General features: G+C 42.1%; 1 protein-coding gene across 5 annotated transcripts in view; it reads right to left on the minus strand.

Annotated features, from left to right (window-relative positions):
• klhdc10 (kelch domain containing 10) overlaps window positions 1–20,354 on the minus strand; it is a 43,981-nt gene that overhangs the window by 21,654 nt on the left and 1,973 nt on the right. For 3 of the 5 annotated variants that reach the window (XR_011955315.1, XM_072562864.1, XM_072562865.1), the window contains exon 2: window positions 1,966–2,058. The exons of 1 other annotated variant lie outside the window; for it this stretch is intronic. Coding sequence is in view for 3 of the 4 variants with exons in the window: in XM_072562864.1 (XP_072418965.1) it covers window positions 1,966–2,058 (93 nt within the window). In the remaining variant the exon portion in view is untranslated. Of the gene's footprint in view, window positions 1–1,965; window positions 2,059–6,202; window positions 6,383–20,354 lie in introns of those variants that run through there. One more of the 5 variants, XM_072562866.1, reaches the window with a different exon arrangement.

The following is a 20,354-nucleotide window of genomic DNA, read 5'->3' on the forward strand; positions in this document are numbered from 1 at the left end:
CCCATTATGCAGCCTTTTCCTCATAACCCTGCAAATCTCTCACATTGTTATCTAATTCTCTTTTTAAAGAGAAGTACCTCCACTTAGTGTATTCCAGATCCTTACAACTAGCTGCGCACGAAAGTTTTCCTGACATTACCTCTGGTTCTTTTGAAAATCACTTTGGATCAATGTCCTCTCATTTTTAACCCTTTAACCAACAGGAATGGTTTTACTCTATCTACTCTATCCCAATCTTTCAAGGATTTCCAACACTCCTTATCAAATCTCCTTTCCAAGAAGAACACCACCCTCTTTACCCAATCTACGTGATTGAAATCCCTCATCTCAAGAACCATTAACTAATCTTTGTGACACCCTCATGCCTTGAGATTCTTCCTAAAAGCACAATACCCAGAACCAGACGCTTAGCTGAGGTTAAATAATTTTTTACACAAGATAATCATAACTACTTTGCTTTTGTACTCTATGGCCCCATTTTAAAAGTCCAGAATGCCATAAGCTTCATTTACCACACTTTCAATCTGTTCTGCTACCTGCAACGATTTGTGCACATAAAACCCCAAGGTCCTCTTAATAATTCTATCCTCACTTTACTTTCTATTTCCAGCTTCTTTCCTCATTGTTTGTTTGTTCTCTCCATCCTGCCTAGAAATTATGAATGCTAGGATTGAGAACGGCTCTTTAAGAGGTATTTTATCCAGGTAACCACTTTCCTGTAGAAGTAGCATAACGAATCATATACTCAACCAATATCTACACATGCATGGACACTGTAGGGAAAGGCTGCATGATGTCTAGAAGATAGAACTTGAAATGCTAATCTGGCAATTCAGAAGCTGATTTCATGATCGTGATGCCACTCTGACTGAGATCATCGATTGTTATAAATGAAAATTGGACTATCTGGATCTGAACTGCTCAGCTGGCTAAAAACATTTACTCATAGTGGGAATCCTAACTGTCAGAATGTTATGATGTTTATTTGGTCTGGTACACAATTACGGAGTTTCACATCAGGTATCAGCATATGTCCAAGTAGTTTCACTGCAGGAACTCTGCTCTTTAACCACACATCTTCCCCAAATGACAGGCATCAATAAGTTCATCCCAGCAAATCCTCAGTTTATCAAAGAGTTCAAACATTCAATCACTAGACATGTTTAAAACCAAAGAAGCAAGCAGCAAAAGAAGTCAGATAGATGTACACCACATAAAAGTTGGGAAAACAGGAAAAAATAATGTGTACTGAAGAAGCTTATAAAATAGCCCATGGGTCAATGAGATGAGTTTCTGGAGAACAAAAAGACTAGAGAAGCTGGTGGAGCTGTGATGCAAACATTTTGGACTTAATAACCCTATTTTTTTTCCCTGAACAGCATTTTTTCAATTAGATATTTATAAGTGAAAGATGAGAGCTTGGGTCTTTTCAGGGCTGATTGTTAATGACTACTGTTGGTTACAAACTCATATGGCAACAAAGTAGTCGTAATTTTAGACATCATCTATCAATCTGAGACAGCCCAGCACCCTCAAAAACATGTGACTGGAACTTGTCCTCATTCAGTGATAGAAAAGAAGTTCCATTATCAGTAACCAGACCACCTCCAATTAGAATTCAGTTTTATCACATCACTATAGGGTCAATTACTCCGAAGCCTTCAAAGTTCTAGCAAGCCAGAAATGTCTAAATGATAATGGCAAGCAGAGATAAATTTATATAGAATGCTGACTGGCAAGTTTGCTTACAGGGGAGCAGGGTTGAATCTGATCATGAAGCAGAATCAGAGGACTTTCACTTGCATTTAAATCCATAACAGGTCTTTTCCTCATGGGTGAAAAAATGTTGCAAAATCTTTTAGGAGCAAGGAAGAAGCATAAAAAGGGAAAGAGAAAGAAAAAGTGGATTGACGGAAGATAAAAGTCTCACAAACTACACACCAAGATATCTGTCAGTCCACCCACCTGTCTTTAAAAACCTGTAAGGAATCCTGAGACTGGGGCAGGGTTGGGTGAAGAGTCTCCTAACGGGAAACCATCTGACTTTCTTCTTAGAGCCTGTCACCACAATTACCAGCAATGAGTCAGTCATGAACAGCAACACAAACAAAATGGGGTCAAATCACACAAAGCAAAGAGAGGAACCTTGGGGTATACTCTCCTTCAGCCACGAAGGAAGGGGAATAACCCCCATTTCAAACTTAAAATGCACTTTACTCCTGTTAAATAGCAAAATTAAAATAAACATACCACACTGTTCCTTTCTGTCAACCTACACATAGTATTGTAGAGTAAATAAAGAGAAACTATTTCCAGCGTTGGTAGCAGCAGCAACTAATGGACACAGATTTAGTGACTACTAAAGTAACCTTAGGAGATATAAGGGAATGAAACTTAGGCAGTAAGCTGTTGCAATCTGGAATGCACTACCTGAAAGGATTTTAAGTGGATTCAATAACTTTCAAAATATATTTGGATAAGTGCTTCATGGGAAATAAATTGCAAGGTTAAGTAAAGAGCAAGAGTGTATGGACTATTTGGATAGACTGTCTGAAGAGGTACCACAATGACAATGGACCAAATGGCATCTTTCTGAACTGCAGGAATCTATGATCTGTTACAGAAAATTAAGACAATCAGGACAAATCACTGCTGTTGGAAATCAACAGAAATATGGTATACACACAGACCACAATGTTGGGGAGCATGGCATAAAGTGATTTTGTTTCTGCACTGCTGCCATTTTCTGCACATGGCATCAGATAGGATACTTGCTGTTGGTCAACCAAAACAAAAATATACAACGGGGGAAAAAAAAAGGACAACTGTTAACTGACTAGGTAGAAATTCAGGTAGTATCTGGTTATACCATCTCACGAAACACCAATTCACTGAGAAATCCATCAATACATGTGATCATTTTTCAGATGTTTTCTAATCAACTTGCTCAAAGATATTATGACATAACTCTGGAGCAGGCAGGATTTGAATCTCAGCCTCCTGACTCAGAGGGAGGGATGCTACCACAGCACCACAAATGCTCTTGTCATTTGGACAGATTCTAAATGACAATGAAATTCACATGAGCTTTGTGATATTTCACTAACTCCTTTTCAAATTCATTTTACAAACATGCACTTTTGACGGCATTGTTGAAATAGTATATTGTTTACAAGTATCCAAAACATTGATAATACATAGGCAAACAAGGCACCAGCAAAAACAGGTTCTACTGGAACTAAAAACATTATGTTAGATCAATGTGAACAGTTTTCTTTAAGGTTAGTGGGGAGTACAATGGTTTGTCACCAACACAGTGGTAAGATTGCTCTTTTAATTAACTATAAGCCTCAAAATAAGCACTGGCCTTCCAGCATGGACAAGGTCCTTTTCTTTTAGGAATAATGTCTGTTAAAATGACATTTTCACCTACACACCCCTCTCCTCTCCTTCTCTCTCCCACCCCCAACCTCAAACCCACCACCATTCCCCTCCTTTTCATTCTCTTTCACCTACTTCCTAATTTCATCTGCACTTGTTGGGCTAAAGGTCCCCAAGTACTAGTGGTAATTTCTATGTGTGCACCAAACTGTTGAGTCAACTATAGTGCCCATTGAAGCAAAGCATAATTCTTTCTGCAGGTGCTTCCAGTGGGATTCACTGAACAGTGATCAGGGACCTAAATGTTTTCCTAACGGAGACACCAAAGGCTATCCATAATGCACTGACTGGTGCTAGATACCTCACTGAGGTTTTAAAAAAATAATTTGTTAATATGAGCCAAGAGTTGAAAGTGATCTTTTGTACTGTGAGCAGCAGCTTATGTTAAAGAAAAACAAACAATGGAAATCTGTTTATACGGACAGGCCTGTAAAATAAATAAAGTCCGTTTTTGATCAAAATACTCAAATGTTTAAACTCTAGACAGGCAGTATTCTCAAATAGATAGCAGGTGTTTGAATGTAACAGAGCAAGTGTTGGATAAAAGAGAAAACAAACTTCAAACTAGGTACGAGCGGTGACTTTTCAGAAGGACTGGGTCCGCCACTTTCCATCATTTATATAAAATGATTTGGATGAGAGCATAAGAGGTATAGTAAGTTTGCAGATGACACCAAAAATTGGAGGTGTAATGAACAGCTCCTCAGATTACAACAGGATCTTGATCAGATGGGCCAATGGGCTGAGAAGTGACAGATGGAGTTTAATTCAGATAAATGCAAGATGTTGCATTTTGGGTAAGCAAACCTTAGCAGGACTGAAACACTTAATGGTAAGGTCCTAGGGAGTGTTGCTGAACAAAGAGACCTTGGAGTGCAGGTTCATAGCTCCTTGAAAGTGGAGTCACAGGTAAATAGGATAGTGAGAGCGGTATTTGGTATGCTTTCCTTTATTGGTCAGAGTATTGAGTACAGGAGTTGGGAGGTCATGTTGTGGCTGTTCAGGACATTAGTAGACCACTGTTGGAATACTGCCTGCAATTCTGGTCGCCTTCCAATCAGAAAGATGTTGTGAAACTTGAAGAGGTTCAGAAAAGATTTACAAAGGATGTTGCCAGGGTTGGAGGACTGGAGCTATAGGGAGAGGCTGAACAGGCTGGAACTGTTTTCTCTGGAGCATCAGAAGTTGAGGGGTGACCTTATAGAGGTTTACACAATCATGAGGGGCATGGATAGGATAAATAGACAAAGTCTTTTCCCTGGGGTTGGGGAGTCAGAACCAGAGGGTGTAGGTTTAGGGTGAGAGGGGCAAGATATGAGAGAGACCTAAGGGGCAACTTTTTAAACACAGAGGGTGGTAGGTGTATAGAATGAGCTGTCAGAGGATGTGGAGGAGGCTGGTACAATTACAACATTTAAGAGGCATTTGGATGGGTATATGAATAGGAAGGGTTTGGAGGGATATGGGCTGGGTGCTGACAGGTGGGACTAGATTGGGTTGGGATATCTGGTCAGCAGGGATGGATTGGACCAAAGAGTCTGTTTCCGTGCTGTACATCTCTATGACTGATTGTCAAAGCTACATCAGAGATTTGATTATTCCCTAGTTATCCTCTCACTATCAATTTACTGAAAAGTCAGAGAACAAAATCACAGTTACAAAGAATTAAATGGATAGTCCCTCGGAGCCTACAGGATCATTGCTTCATCTCTAAATACATTGGGATTGTGTCTTGCATTGATCAATGTGGAAAAAGCTGAAGAAAACTAGCCAGTCACATCTCATTGCTTTTGGTTTACCTCTTAACTGTCTGTCTTTGAGACACTGGGGGCTAGAATCAAAAGGCTGGGTTTAAAAATCACAGACATTAATTAAGATTACCCTGTTGTTTAAAGTTTGCTGTTTAATATTAATAGCGAGACCGAGAGAGCAACCGAGAGCGAGAGATACCGAGCCCGAGCGAGAGCGAGAGACACCCACACACACACACAGAGACAGTGCGAAACAGCGCGCGACACACCCACACACAGAGACTTAGTCACTTACAGGGAGCATCATCCAAATAAGGCAACATCTATATTGATTGGGTGACCGTTATAATCAGCAAGTATCAAGAGTAAAAATTAAGTCACCTGGCATTTCACATTGGATGTTTCTCACCTTGTTAACTAGCATTACATGATGGATGTTAACTGGCATGATACAATGGATGTTCTTTACCTCATTAAACCACTACCCTTGCCTCCTGCACCTCATTGTTTACTGAAAGTTCTTATCTGGTCATGCTAGCGGAGCTTGTCATGCAACCCAAAACTTTACTCTTTCCATGCCTGCTCATACCTTACACTTTCTCAACTGTATCAACCAATATTGGAGATGGACACTGACACAGATGTCAACACTGTGGGAGATTCTGTCTTTCAAATTAGACTTGAAATAAAAGGCCCAGCAAACCCCTCAGATGGATGCAAAAAGCTTTATGGCAAGATTCAAGGAGCCAGAGGAGTTCCAACTGTGTTGGCAAATATTCATCCCATTTTAAAAAAATATTGTCACATTTGTTCCTAAGTTAGCCAATTCATTTCCTGCATTACAAAAGGAACTACACCTTAAAGTGATTAATTGACAAAACATTTTCGAAGGCAAAGGACATACATAAAGGATTACATAAAATATAAATTTATTCTTTTTGAAGGAAACAATAACCAGCACAGCATCATAGAATCATTCATACAAAAATTTGCCCGATAGAAATCTTAACCTTGCATCTTCCATTGGATCGTTTTTGACCATCAGATCATAATTATACAGCTGAAGGACTCCGCACGATCTGTCTGTCTTCTTCGCTCCCAATGCCAAACAACTTAAGAAAAAAAGTAACATAAAAGAAGAAACAGAGTTTCGCCCAAGAGTGCCCTGGTCATACACAATGCCATTCACAAATCTGTTGTTGTGTACAGGTCTGAAGTAAGTAATTTCAAAAGCCTTTTAAAAATAAATGCTTAAAATTCTTAAAACTACAAACAGAGGCTCCTCTCAGAATCTCTCCTCATGTTAAGTGTGCCTATTTTATGGAACTAATGGTATAGCTCAACACTCAATTCATAGTGCTATCAAATATCCTTTGCCTTATCCATCAACAGAAAGCAAAGCCTTTTACCACTGATGGCTAACATACCCTCTCCCCCAGCATGTAAACCATGTTGATCAGAAGCAAGATAGGAAGTCTATTCTTGAGCTAATATTACTCTTAGCCAATCATAACCAGACATTTTAAAAAAACAGAATTCGATGGAAAAGGTCATGTCCGGTTTTCTTTATGCCATAAAGGGCTTGAGGGGATAAAACTCCATAGACTGCATCCATTTCCTAGAGGGCAGTTACTTGGTCTCACTTGCTCCTAATATCTAGCATTTCAAGTTGCAGACAAACTAGTGTTCATGAACCTCCTACTGATGTGATTTTGCTAGGTCATTTTAGAAGGCAGTTAAGTGTGTAGACCTGGAGTCATATCGAGGTCAGAAGCAACACAGTAGATACCCTTCCGAAAGACATTAGTGGATTGTAATGATAGCCATTTTACTGATACTAGTTTTCTTTAAAATTTCTAAATTATTAAAAACCAAATTAAGTTTGTCAAACTGCCTGCTGGGATTTGATTTCACATTCTTTTTGCCTTTCTGCATTATTTGTCCAAGATTTGGCAGTAGTCTAGTAACATGAATATACTAGTGTATCCTACACAAATGAGAGAGTGGTACATCCAAAGTTGTTATCCACTAATGGAAAGCCTTACCGAAAAACTGACATTTCCACTAAACAATTCCTTTCAATAAAACTGAGTATCCTCGACTACTGACTACAATCCTAGAAATGAACCACCAAGGCACGATGTCTGCACTGGACCATAAACACTAGCTTGCAGATCATAAATAATTGATAAAGAAACCTTGCAAGGAATTACAGTACTACTGCAGTCAAACATTTGAAGAGGAAAATGAAGTTTGGAGAAACAAGCGTGAAGAATCGATGGAGTGCTGACAGAACTGGCTTTAATTACATTGGAGTTGAATGTAGTTATTGGGTATGCATTTTACATTAGAAATAAGGTTCATATAATGTCACTGCAATTTTATTTGGTAAAATTAAGAAACCGATGTCAAAAGGGTCACTATACTTAACATCTGCTTCACTTGAGCTACTGGGGAACTATTAAGGTTAGAGGAGGTTTGAGATTGGATATGTTCTGAAGTGTGCTGCCCAATCTGTGTATGGTTGTTAAGTGGAGTATTGACCAGTGTGTTGACAATTCTTAAAATGGCTGTCTGTTGCATCAGCTAAGTACAGCATGTTTGCTCAAGCTTTCAACTCTCACTTCTAAAAATGGCCACACACACTTTGGTGTTGTGACTTCATTCAGTGGATCATGTGATCATTTTGGGAAATGCTTTGGACTTTTGACATACCATAAAATTAATTTCAGCAGACCAGTTTCCTTGAAATACCTTCCTCTAATTTGATACCAGAAGGAATTTGACACTAGCATTTGGCATTTTTGTTAAAGATAAAAGGTAAAGTTGCCGTAATCTTACCAGACTATAGGGCTGCTCTGTCAGAGAAACAATTGGTGGTGGTTTAACCTGAGGGTCACCAGGACAGTCCTTCATGGTAACCTCAGTCAGTTCTGGAACTGAAACCACTCTGGTGACATCACTCTGCAATGCAGACCTGCAATCCAGTCAACCAAGCTAACTGAACCCCTATTTTTCTTAACAGGACAGAAAAGGGAGATTGGAAATCAAAAAACTTTTCCAGAGTCAGACTTTTTTTTAAGAAAATGAACCTGAACACTCACTCAATTCACCCCAGATGATATTAAGATCAGGCTCAAGATACTTGATATTTCAAAGGCTATAGGCCTCGATACCTTTTCAGCAATAGCATTGAAGACTTCTGCTTCAGAATTTGCCACTCTCGTCACCAAACTGTTCAAGTATAGCTACGATGCTACCCTCACCTGACACTAATGAAACACTGATTCTAGATTAGAGTGGTGCTGGAAAAGCACAGCAGTTCAGGCAGCACCTGAGAAGCAGCAAAATCGACATTTTGGGCAAAAGCCCTTCATCAGGAACACAGGCAGAGAGCCTGACGGGTGGAGAGATAAATGAGGGGAGGGTGAGGGTGGTGAGTGAGGGAGGGGACGAAGGTCTGGGGGGGGGGGGGGGGGGGGGTGATGGAGTGGATAGGTGGAAAAGAAGATAGGCAGGTAGGGCAAGTCATGGGACAGCACTGAGCTGGAAGTTTGGAACTGGGATGGAGAAGGGGAAATGAGGAAACTGTTGAAGTCCACATTGATGCTCTGGGGTTGAAGTGTTCCGAGGCGGAAGATGAGGCGTTCTTCCTCCAGGCGTCTGGTGGTGAGGGAGCGGCGGTGAAGGAGGCCCAGGACCTCCATGTCCTCGGCAGAGTGGGAGGGGGAGTTGAAATGTTGGGCCACGGGGCGGTGTGGTTGATTGGTGCAGGTGTCCCTGAGATGTTCACTAAAGCGCTCTGCTAGGAGGCGCCCAGTCTCCCCAATGTAGAGGAGACCGCATCGGGAGCAACGGATACAATAAATGATATTAGTGGATGTGCAGGTAAAACTTTGATGGATGTGGAAGGCTCCTTTAGGACCTTGGATAGAGGTGAGGGAGGTGGTGTGGGCGCAGGTTTTACAGTTCCTGCGGTGGCAGGGGAAAGTGCCAAGATGGGAGGGTGGGTTGTAGAGGGGCGTGGACCTGACCAGGTAGTCACAGAGGGAACGGTCTTTGCCGAAGGCGGAAAGGGTTGGGGAGGGAAATATATCCCTGGTGGTGGGGTCTTTTTGGAGGTGGTGGAAATGTCGGAGGATGATTTGGTTTATATGAAGGTTGGTAGGGTGGAAGGTGAGCACCAGGGGCGTTCTGTCCTTGTTACGGATGGAGGGGTGGGGTCTGAGGGCGGAGATGCGGGATGTGGACGAGATGCGTTGGAGGGCATCTTTAACCACGTGGGAAGGGAAATTGCGGTCTCTAAAGAAGGAGACCATCTGGTGTGTTCTGTGGTGGAACTGGTCCTCCTGGGAGCAGATACGGCAGAGGCATTGGGAATACGGGATGGCATTTTTGCAAGAGGTAGGGTGGGAAGAAGTGTAATCCAGGTAGCTGTGGGAGTCTGTGGGTTTGTAAAAAATGTCAGTGTCAAGTCGGTCGTCATTAATGGAGATGGAAAGGTCCAGGAAGGGGAGGGAGGTGTCCAGGTAAATTTAAAAAAGGTCAGGGTGGAATGTGTTGGTGAAGTTGATGAATTGCTCAGCCTCTGCCAACTGCCAGGTATGCCTTGCACACAAAAAACAAATCCAACCCAGCCAATTGCTGTCAGAGATGTGCAACATGGAAACAGACCCTTCAGTCAACACGTCCATGCCAACCAGATATCCTAAACTACTCTATTTCCATTTGCCAGCATGTGGCCCATATTCCTCTAGACCCTTCCTATTCATATACCCACCCTGAAGCCTTTTAAACATTGTAATTGTACAGCCTCCACCACTTTCTGACAGCTCAGTCCATACACACATGATTCTCTGCATGGAAAAAATTGCCCCTTAGGTCCCTTTTAAATTTTTCCCCTCAGCCTAAATCTATATCCACTAGTTCTGGACTCACCCACACTAGTGAAAAGACCTTGTCTATTTACCCTATCCATGCCCCTCATGATTTTATAAAGCTCTGTAAGGTCACCCCTCAGCCTCCAATGCTCCATGGAAAACAGCCCAAGCCTATTCAGCCCCTTCCTGCAGCTCAAATCCTCCCACCCTAGCAAAATTATGGTTTATAAAATCATGAGGGGCATGGATAGGGTAAATAGACAAGGTCTTTTCTCTGAGATGGAGGAGTTCAGAACTAGAGGACATAAATTTCTCCCCTCTCACTGTAGATCTAAAAGGGTTCGAAGGGGCTGTGCGTGTGTGGAATGAGTTGCCAGAGGAAGTGGTCTTATCAGTCTATCATTGCTCATCATTAAAATGGTGGAACGGTTTGTCAACAGTGCTAACAATTAATGTCCTAGACCCAAGCATCTTCAGCTGCTTCATCAACGACCTGCTCTCTATCAGGGCTGAAAGGGACATGTTCACCAATGATTGTGCAATGTTCAATACCATTCATAATACCTCAGATACAAAAGCAGCCCAGTCTCATGGCAGCAAGACTGATCATCTAAGCTTGGGCTGAAAAGCAGGAAATAACATCCGCACCACACAGATGCCAGGCAATTACCAACTTCAATAAGAGACAATCTAACCATTATCCCTTGACAATCAATGGCACTACTTACACTGATTTCTCCCACTAACATTCTGGGGGTTACTGTTGACCAGAAACTGAACTGGACTAGTTATGAAAGGCTTATGCCCGAAACGTCGATTCTCCTGCTCCTCAGATGCTGCCTGACCTGCTGTGCTTTTCCAGCACCACACTCTTGACTCTGATCTCCAGCATCTGCAGTCCTCACTTTCTCCTAGCCATGTAAATACAGTGGCTACAGGAGCAGGACAAAGGCTAGGAATCCTGCAATGAGAAACTCCCTTAAGTCCACAAAGCCTGTCCAAAAAAGCACAAGTCAGGAACATGACAGAACACTCATGGTGAGTGCAGCTCCAACACAAAAGAAGCTTGACACCATTCAAAACAAAGCAGTCTGCTTGATTGATACACTCAGAAACAACAGTACCGTCCATTAGATGCTCAGCAGAAATTCACTAAAGCTCCTTAGATAGCACCTTCCAAACCCATTAGCATTTCCATTTAGAAGGACAAGGGATGGCGTATCGTAACAGACAAGATCGGTTAGAAGTACATTTACAAGAATTCGTTGTGGGGGGGGGGGTAACACCACATAAGAACCTCAATTTCTAACAGGACGACACAGGGTAAAAGGTAGGAAGGATCTTCATGATGACTGGGGAGTCCACAACCAAAACATCACAGTCTAAGGATATGGGGCAGGCCGTTTAGCACTGAGGAGGAAGAACAACTGCTTCAACCAGGGAATGATGAGCCTGTGGAATTCTCTGCCAAAAGACAAAATTCAAAAGGGTATCGGGAGAAAACAGGAACAGGTTACTCATTTGGATAATCAGCCATGGTCATACTGCATTGTAGAGCAGGTTTTAAAAAGGACCAAATGGCTACATCTGCTTTTTCACTGTTTCTATATTACCTACAAGCCACTCACCATCTGGACTTTGAAAAAGTCACAGAATATTTCTATGTCATTGGATCAAAGTCCTGGAATTCCAATATGGGGGTGTACTCAAAACACATGGATTGTAACAATTCAAGATGGCAGCTCACCACCACCTTCATGAGGTTATGTCAGGCCAGGTAATAAATGCTGGCCTAGCCAGTGATATCTCATCTTTGATGTGTGAATTAAAAAAAAATTGATGGCACAGACTGTATCGGTAGATAAACAAAAGGAAAAAAGTCAAAAGTCTGTTCACATAGGGATATTAGTAGACTCAAGCATACTGGTTAGCAGCTTGGACTTTTATTCCATCGACAGACAATCAAATCTCACGTCAGCTGGGGAATTCATATTCAGTTAAATAAATATGGAACAAAAAGTTATTACTAGTAATTTTAATCATGAAATGGCTGTCATTAAAATCCCTCTGTTTTACTAAATTCCCTTAGAAGAGAAATTATTTTGTCCTTACCCAATCTGGCCAACGCGTCTCCAGCCCCACAGCAATGTGGCTGTACCTTAACTACTCTCGGAAACAGCCTGGACAACTATCTATTTTAAATCAAGGTTGCAGCTCATCAACTCCTTCTCAAATGCAATTAATGCTGACTTTGCCATTAATGCCCACATTGATGCACAAAAGCAAATGCCAGCAGCTCACAAAACATTACAGCGCAATGCAGGCCCTTCGGCCCTCGATACTGCGCTGATCTGTAGAACCAATCTGAAGCCTATCTATCTTACACTGTTCAATTTTCATCCATGTGTTTATCCAAATGACCATTTAAAATGCCCTTGAAGTTGGCAAGTCTACTACAGTTGCAGGCAAGGTGTTCCACGCCCCTACTACTCTGAGTAAACAAACTACCTGACATCTATCCTGTATTTATCACCCCTCAACTTAAAGCAATGTCCCCTCATGCTAGCCATTGCCATCCAAGGAAAAAGGCTCTCACCGTCCACCCTATCTAACCCTCTGTTTTTATATCTCAATTAAATCACCTCACAACCTTCTAACAAAAACAGCCTCAAGTCCCTCAGTTTCCTCAAGACCTTCCCTCCATACCAGGCAACATCCTAGTAAATCACCTCAGAACCCTTTCCAAAGCTTCTACATTCATTTTTCCTATAATGCGGTGACCAGGACTGTACGCAATATTCCAGATGCGGCTGCACCAGAGTTTGGTATGGCTGCAACATGACTGTGGCATTGAAAAGCAATCACTACCAATAAAAGCTAACACACCTATGTCTTACCAACGTGGGTGGCAACTTTCAGGGATTTATGTACTTGGACACAGATCTCTCTGCTCAGCTACACTAACAGGAATCTTACCATTATCCCAGTGCTCTTCATCGCTGTTGTTCTTTCCAAAGTGAATCAGCTCACACCTTTTCTACATTAAACTCCATTTGGCTCCCTCAACCCAACTCTGCAGCTTATCTCTGTCCTTCTATAACCTACAACATCCTTCGGCACTATCCAAACTCTACTGACCTTAGTGTCATCTGTAAATTTAATCACCCATCCAGGCCATTTATAAAAATGTCCAACAGCAGTGGGCGCAAAACAAATCCTTGTGATATCCCACTAGTACCTGAACTCACCACCCTCTGTCTTCTTTCAGTTAGCCAATTTCTGACCCAAACCACTAAATCACCCTCAATCCCATGCCTCTGTACTTTGTGCAATAGCCTACCTTGGGGAAACTTATCAAATGCCTTATCGAAATCCATATACACCACATCAACCACTTTGCCCTCATCCACCTGTTTGGTCACCATCTCAAAGAACTCAATATAGTTCTACCCTTCACCAAACCGTGTTGACTCTCCCGAATCAACATATTCCTCTCTAGATGATTATAAATCCTCTCTCTTATAACCTTTTCCAACACTTTACCCACAATCAAAGTAAGGCTCACTGGTCTATAATTACCAGAGTTATCTCTGCTCCCCTTCTTGAATGAGGGGATAACATTTTCTCACCTCCAGTCTTCTGGCACTATTCCTGTAGACAATGACAATATAAAGATTGAAGCCAAAAGCTCTGCACTTTCCTCCCTGGCTTCACAGAGAGTCCTAGGATAAATCCTATCCAGCCCAGGGGACTTAATTTTCACACTTACCAGAATTGCTAAAACCTTATTGTGAACCTCAATTCCATCTAGTCTAGAGCCATTATCTCAGTATTCTGCTCAACGACATAGTATTCACACAGGAAAGAGACAAACGTAAAATATTTACTTAGTGCTTCTCCTACCTCCTTGGACTCCAAGGTCAACTTCCCACTATTGTCCTTGATTGGTCCTAATCTTAATCTAGTCATTCTTTTATTCCTGATAGAAGATTGATGAGGGCAGGGCAGTAGATGTGATCTATATGGACTTCAGTAAGGCGTTCGACAAAGTCCCCCATGGGAGTCTGATTAGCAAGGTTCAATCTCATGGAAAACAGGGAGAACTAGCCATTTGGATACAGAACTGGCTCAAAGGTAGAAGACAGAGAATAGTGGAGGAGGATTGTTTTTCAGACTGGAGGCCTGTGACCTGTGGAATGCCACAAGGATCAGTGCTGGGCCTTCTACTTTGTCATTTACATAAATGGTGCGAGCAGAGGTACAGTTAGTAATTTTGCAGATGACAAAATTGGAGGTGTAGTGGACAGCGAAGAGAGTTACCTCAGATTACAACAGGATCTTGACCAGGTGGGCCAATGGGCTGAGAAGTGGCAGATGGAGTTTAATTCAGATAAATGCGAGGGGCTGCATTTTGGGAAAGCAAATCTTAGCAGGACTAATACACTTAATGGTAAGGTCCTTGGGAGTGTTGCTGAACAAAGAGACCTTGGAATACAGGTTCATAGCTCCTTGAAAGTGGAGTCGCAAGTAGATAGGATAGTGAAGAAGGCGTTTGGTATGCTTTCCTTTATTGGCCAGAGTATTGAGTACAGGAGTTGGGAAGTCATGTTGCAGCTGTACAGGACATTGGTTAGGCCACTGTTGGAATATTGTGTGCAATTCTGGTCTCCTTCCTATCGGAAAGATGTTGTGAAACTTGAAAGGGTTCAGAAAAGATTTACAAGGATGTTGTCAGGGTTGGATGATCTGAGCTACAGAGAGAGGCTGAACAGGCTGGGGCTGTTTTCCCTGGAGCTGAGGAGTGATCTTATAGAGATTTACAAAATTATGGGGCATGGATAGGATAAATAGACAAAGTCTTTTCCCTGAGGTCAGGGAGTCCAGAACTAGAGGGCATGGGTTTAGGGCGAGAGGGGAAAAGATATAAAAGAGACCTCAGGGGCAAGTTTTTCCACACAGAGGGTGGTACATGTATGGAATGAGCTGCCAGAGAAAGTGGAGGAGGCTGGTATAATTGCAACATTTAAGAGGCATTTGGATGGGTGTATATAAATAGGAAGGGTTTGGAGGAATATGGGCCAGGTGCTGGCAGGTGGGACTAGATTGGGTTGGGATATCTGGTCGGCATGGACGGGTTAGACCGAAGGGTCTGTTTCCATGCTGTACATCTCTATGACTCTATGACCTATAGAAAGGTTTAGGGCTTTCTTGATCCTATTGGCCAATGACTTCTCATGTCCTCTCCTGGTTCTTCTTAGCTCTCTCTTTAGGTCCTTCCTGGCCAAGATGTAACTCTCAAGCGCCCGAACTGAGCCTTCACGTCTCATTCTAAGATAAGCCTCCTTCTTCCTCTTGACAAGAACTTTAACTTCTTTAGTGAACCTTGCTCTACCACTTCCTCCCTGCCTGACAGGTACATACTTATTCAAGGACATGCATCAGCTATTCCTTGAATAAACTCAACATTTCAATAGTGCCTATCCCCTGCAGTTTCCTTCCCCATCCTAAGCACCCAAAATCTTCCCTAATCGTATCATAATTGCCCTGCCCCCAGCAATAACTCTTTCCCTGTTGCACATACCTTTCCATTGTAAAGTAAACATAACCAAATTGTGGTCACTATCACCAAAGTGCTCACCTACCTTCAAATCTAACATCTGGCCAGGTTCATTACCCTGTACCAAATCCAATGTGGCCTCATCCCTTGGCCTGTCTACATACTGTGTTAGGGAACCATTCTGCACACATTGGACAAAAACTGACCCTAGTAAGTTTTGAGAAGATTTGTAGCTCAGGTTGAGGCTCGCTGAGCTGGAAGGTTCATTTCTAGACGTTTCATCACCCTACTTGGTAACATCTTCAGTTGGCCTCCTGGCGAAGCACTGCTGATAATTCCTGCTTTCTATTTATAAGTTTGGGTTTCTTTGGTTGGTGATGTCATTTCCTATTCTTTTTCTTGGGGGTGGTAGATAGGGTCTAACTCGATGTGTTTGTTGATAGAATTCCAGTTGGAATGCCACACTTCTAGGAATTCTCACGAGTGTCTCTGTTTGGCTCATCCTAGGATGGATGCGTTGTCCTCCCTTATCTGTATGCAAGAATACTAGAGAGAGAGGGTCATGTTGTTTTGTAGCTACCATCATGGTAGCCCACAAACCCACCAACACACTAAAACAGCAACTAATGAACTTGAAAGACCCTATACAGCCAACAAGCAAAACTAATGTCATTTACAATATACCGTGCAAGAACCGTAACAAACACAACATTGGACAAATAGGCAGAAGACTAGCCACCAGGATACATGAACACCAAGTAGCCACAAAACGACATGACCCTCTCTCACTAGTATCCTTACATACAGAAAAGGAAGGACCCCACTTGGACGAGAACAACACATCCATCCAAGGATGAACCAAACAAACAGAGATACACACGAGAGTTCCTAGAAACATGCCATTCCAACCAGAACTCTATCAACAAACACATCAAGTTAGACCCCATCTACCAACCCGTGAGAAAAAGGGCAGGAAATGATATCACCACCTCAAAGAAACCCAAATTTATAAATACAAAGCAGGAATTATCAGCAGTGCTTTGCCCAGAGGCTCCTGAAGATGTTACCTAATAGGGTGATAAAACGTTTGGAAATGAATCTTCCAGCTCAGCAAGCAAACCTCCATCCAAAAATTGACAGATCTAAAATACTAGAACTACAGTATTTCCAGTCAATATTTGGAAAGTTAAAGACCCCCATAACAACTGCCCTGTTACTCTTGCTCCTATCCAGGAGGAATTTTGCTATCCTTTCCTCTACATCTCTGGAACTATTCCGAGGCCTATAGAAAACTCCCAACAAGGTGACCTCTCCTTTCATGTTTCCTACCTCAGTAGACGAGTCCTCAAAATCCTTTCTGCAACCGTAATACTGCCCTTGACTAAAAATGCCACACTTCGCCTCTTTTACCATCTTCTCTGCTCTTACTGAAACATCTAAATCCCAGAATCTGCAACAACCATGCTGACCCTGCTCCATCCATGTTTCCAAAATGGCCATAACATCAACTTCCCAGATACCAACCCATGTTGCAAGTTCACTCACCTTATTCCGAATGCTCCTAGCGTTGGAGTAGACACAATTCAATCCACTTTCTTGCTTGCAGTGTATTCTTGCAACCTTGAAACCTTATTTCTGACCTCACCACTCTCAACCTCTTGGATACTGGAACTACAATTTGGGTTCCCATCCCGCTACTGAATTAGTTTAAACCCTCCTGAACAACATTAGCAAATTTCCCCTTCAGGATATTGGTATCCCTCTGGTTCAGGTGTAGACCATCCTGTTTGTAATGGTCCCACCTATCCCAGAATGAGCCCCAATTATCCAGGTATCCGAATCCATCCCTCAGCCATGTGTTCATCTCCTCTCTTCCCCGTCTTCCTTGCTTCATTAGCATGTGGCACGGGCAAAAAGCCAGAAATAAAAACTCTTCTTTGTTCTAGCTCCAAACTTACACCCTTGCTCCCCAAATTTCTGACTTTTATCCCCATTCCTTTTCCAACTTATGTCATTTATCCCTATGTAGACCGGGACTTGGGGTTGCTCCCCCACCTCAAGAATCCTGAAAACACAATCTGAGACATCACAAACCCTGGCACCTGGGAGGCAACACACCAAACGTGAGTGTTCCTCATTCCCACTGAACCTCCTATCTGTACCCCTAACTATGGAGTCCCAGTGACTAATGCTCTGCTCCTCTCCCCACTTCCGTTCTGAGCAACAGGGACAGACTCTGTGCCAGAGACCTATACCCCATGGCTCACCCTGGTAAGTCATCCCTTCCAACAGTATCCAAAATGGCATACTTGTTATGGAGGGGAATGGCCACACAGGACTCCTGCATTGTCTGCTGCTTCCCTTTCCATCACCTGACTGTCACCCTTCTGCCTTTTTCTTGTACCTAAGGTGTGACTACCTCCCTGTAACTCTTCTCAATCACCCTCTCCACCTTCTGAATGAACCAAAGTTTATCCAGCTCCAGCTTGCTAATGTGGTTTGAGGAGCTGGAGGTGGGTGCACTTCCTGCAGATGAAGTCAGCACGGATACGAGTGGTGACCCTTACCTCCCACATTCTGCAGGAGAAACATTCAACTGCCCTAACCTCCATTCCCATTATTCTAAATTCCCAAAGAGACTATTGAACAATAAAGAATTTTTAAAAAGCCAATGCAGCACACAAAACCTTTTTTTGATTAGAGGAGGAGGAAGATGGGGGCGAGACACTTCCTAAAGTAGTGTTGCATAACGCAACTGCCCAAACATATTACTTCGCTTACTCAGCGGTTCTGTGCTCACTCCTGCTCAGCGTGCGCTCCTCCTATTCACGAGCTAAGTTTTTAATGCAGTGATTTACCTTCCTGACAACCTCTCTCCTTGCTGCTCCCAAACAATGGAGGCCTGACTCTCGAGGTAAGTCCCTTTTAAGTGGGAAACTTACCTCCCGGCAGCCCCCACTCCTCTCTCCTTGCTGCTTCCCAAAAAAAAGGAGCACGATAAAACCACAAGCAAGGGCATGCGATATGCAAGAAAGGGAAAAGTAGGAAAGAAATTCCTTTTATGCGACTATTATAACGATTTAAGTGTTTCACATACTTCGTTTCTATTAAATTAGAAACACATCTGCTAAATTTAGAATGATGCATATATTGCTAAAAATCTCCTGCGGCATCCTAGGCAGAACATGTTCTGCAAAACACATTCAGGATAATAGTAACATGGAAAACTTTGTCATTCATCAACCATATTTGAATTCACCATTGTTAAATAACATTCATTAGACTCTGTAGCTTGGTTACAAAAACTAGTGGGTGAACGCTGGTTACTTTATATAGGTCAATTTAGCGCATGCAGACATTGTGGCTATAATGTTTTGTCTTGAAGTGTCTACAAAATACTAATGGGAATGACGACTTTTTTTTTTATACTGACTTCTAGCAATTTGACTCTAATAAGTTTATGTAGGATGTGACAGACAAGATAGGAAATACAATCTGTTGGGATGATCTTATAGAGATCTATCAAATCATGAGGGGCATAGATATGGTAGATAATCAAGAGCTTTTCTCCATGGTAGGGGAGCCCAAAACTAGAGAGCACAAGTTTAAGGTGAGAGGGGAGAGATATAAAAGGGTGCAGAGGCGCATTTTGTTTCACACAGAGGGTGGGCAGTGTCTGAAACAGGCTGCCAGAGGTAGTGGTGGAGGCAAGTACAATTTAAGAAACATTTGGACAGGTATTGAAAAGATGTGGACCAAACACAGGCAAACTGGTTTAAATTAATGGTGAAAACTGGGTAGCATGGACAAGTTGGGCCAAAGGGCCTATTTCCATTCTGAAAACCTCTATGACTCTATGAAAGATTTAAGTAAATACTAGCAAATCTCAATTGCCCATGGTGTAAACGGTTTCACTTTTATAATAAAAGCGCGCTATCAACAAATAGACTGTGAAAAGTGTTACAGGAAATAGGACAGCATGCTAAGATCACTACTTGTAACATTACAGACATGCACAAGGTCTATGTACAACTGAGTGTTTAGTAGTATATTTCACACATGCACCCTTTATCTAAGTTGATAAGTAAAGCGGTCCAAATCTATACAGGGTTTTGGTACAGTAAATAGAGGAATCTATTATCTCTGGCAGGCCAGTCAGCAGCGAGAATGAATATATTTAATACAGTTAGTAGAAGAGCTGAGAAGAATGAGATTTTTTTTTGAAAATACAAGCCTTGCGATTTGGATTGTGCTTCCTAAAAGGATAGTGGAAGCAGATTTTAATTGTCACTTTGGAAAGAGAATGGAACATTCAGGGGAATTTTCAGGTCAATGGAAAAAGAGCTGAGGGTTTAAACAAAATAGGTCTTCCAAACGGTCAATACCAGTATATAATGGCCAAATAGAATCGCACAGTGCAGAAGGAGTCTATGATTCTTAGTTTCATATTCCCATCTTCTGTCTGTGCCCAATCTAACTATGCCATATCAGTTATCATTCCAAGTTCTCATTCTTATTTTCAAATCACTTCATGGTTTAGCTTAAATGATTTCCTCCTGCCTTCTGCTTCCACAACACTAAACACTCAACCCTCACTTCCACTGCTGATTACTTAGCCAATGCTTTCAGCATCTGGAAATCCCAAATCTGCCAGTTCCTCTCCACCTAATCCTCCCATTTCCTCAGGAACTTCTCAATTTTTTCCCATATATGCTGAAGTGTCCA

Source organism: Chiloscyllium punctatum, chromosome 44 (assembly GCF_047496795.1).
Source record: "Chiloscyllium punctatum isolate Juve2018m chromosome 44, sChiPun1.3, whole genome shotgun sequence".
Classification (NCBI taxonomy): Eukaryota; Metazoa; Chordata; class Chondrichthyes; order Orectolobiformes; family Hemiscylliidae; genus Chiloscyllium; species Chiloscyllium punctatum.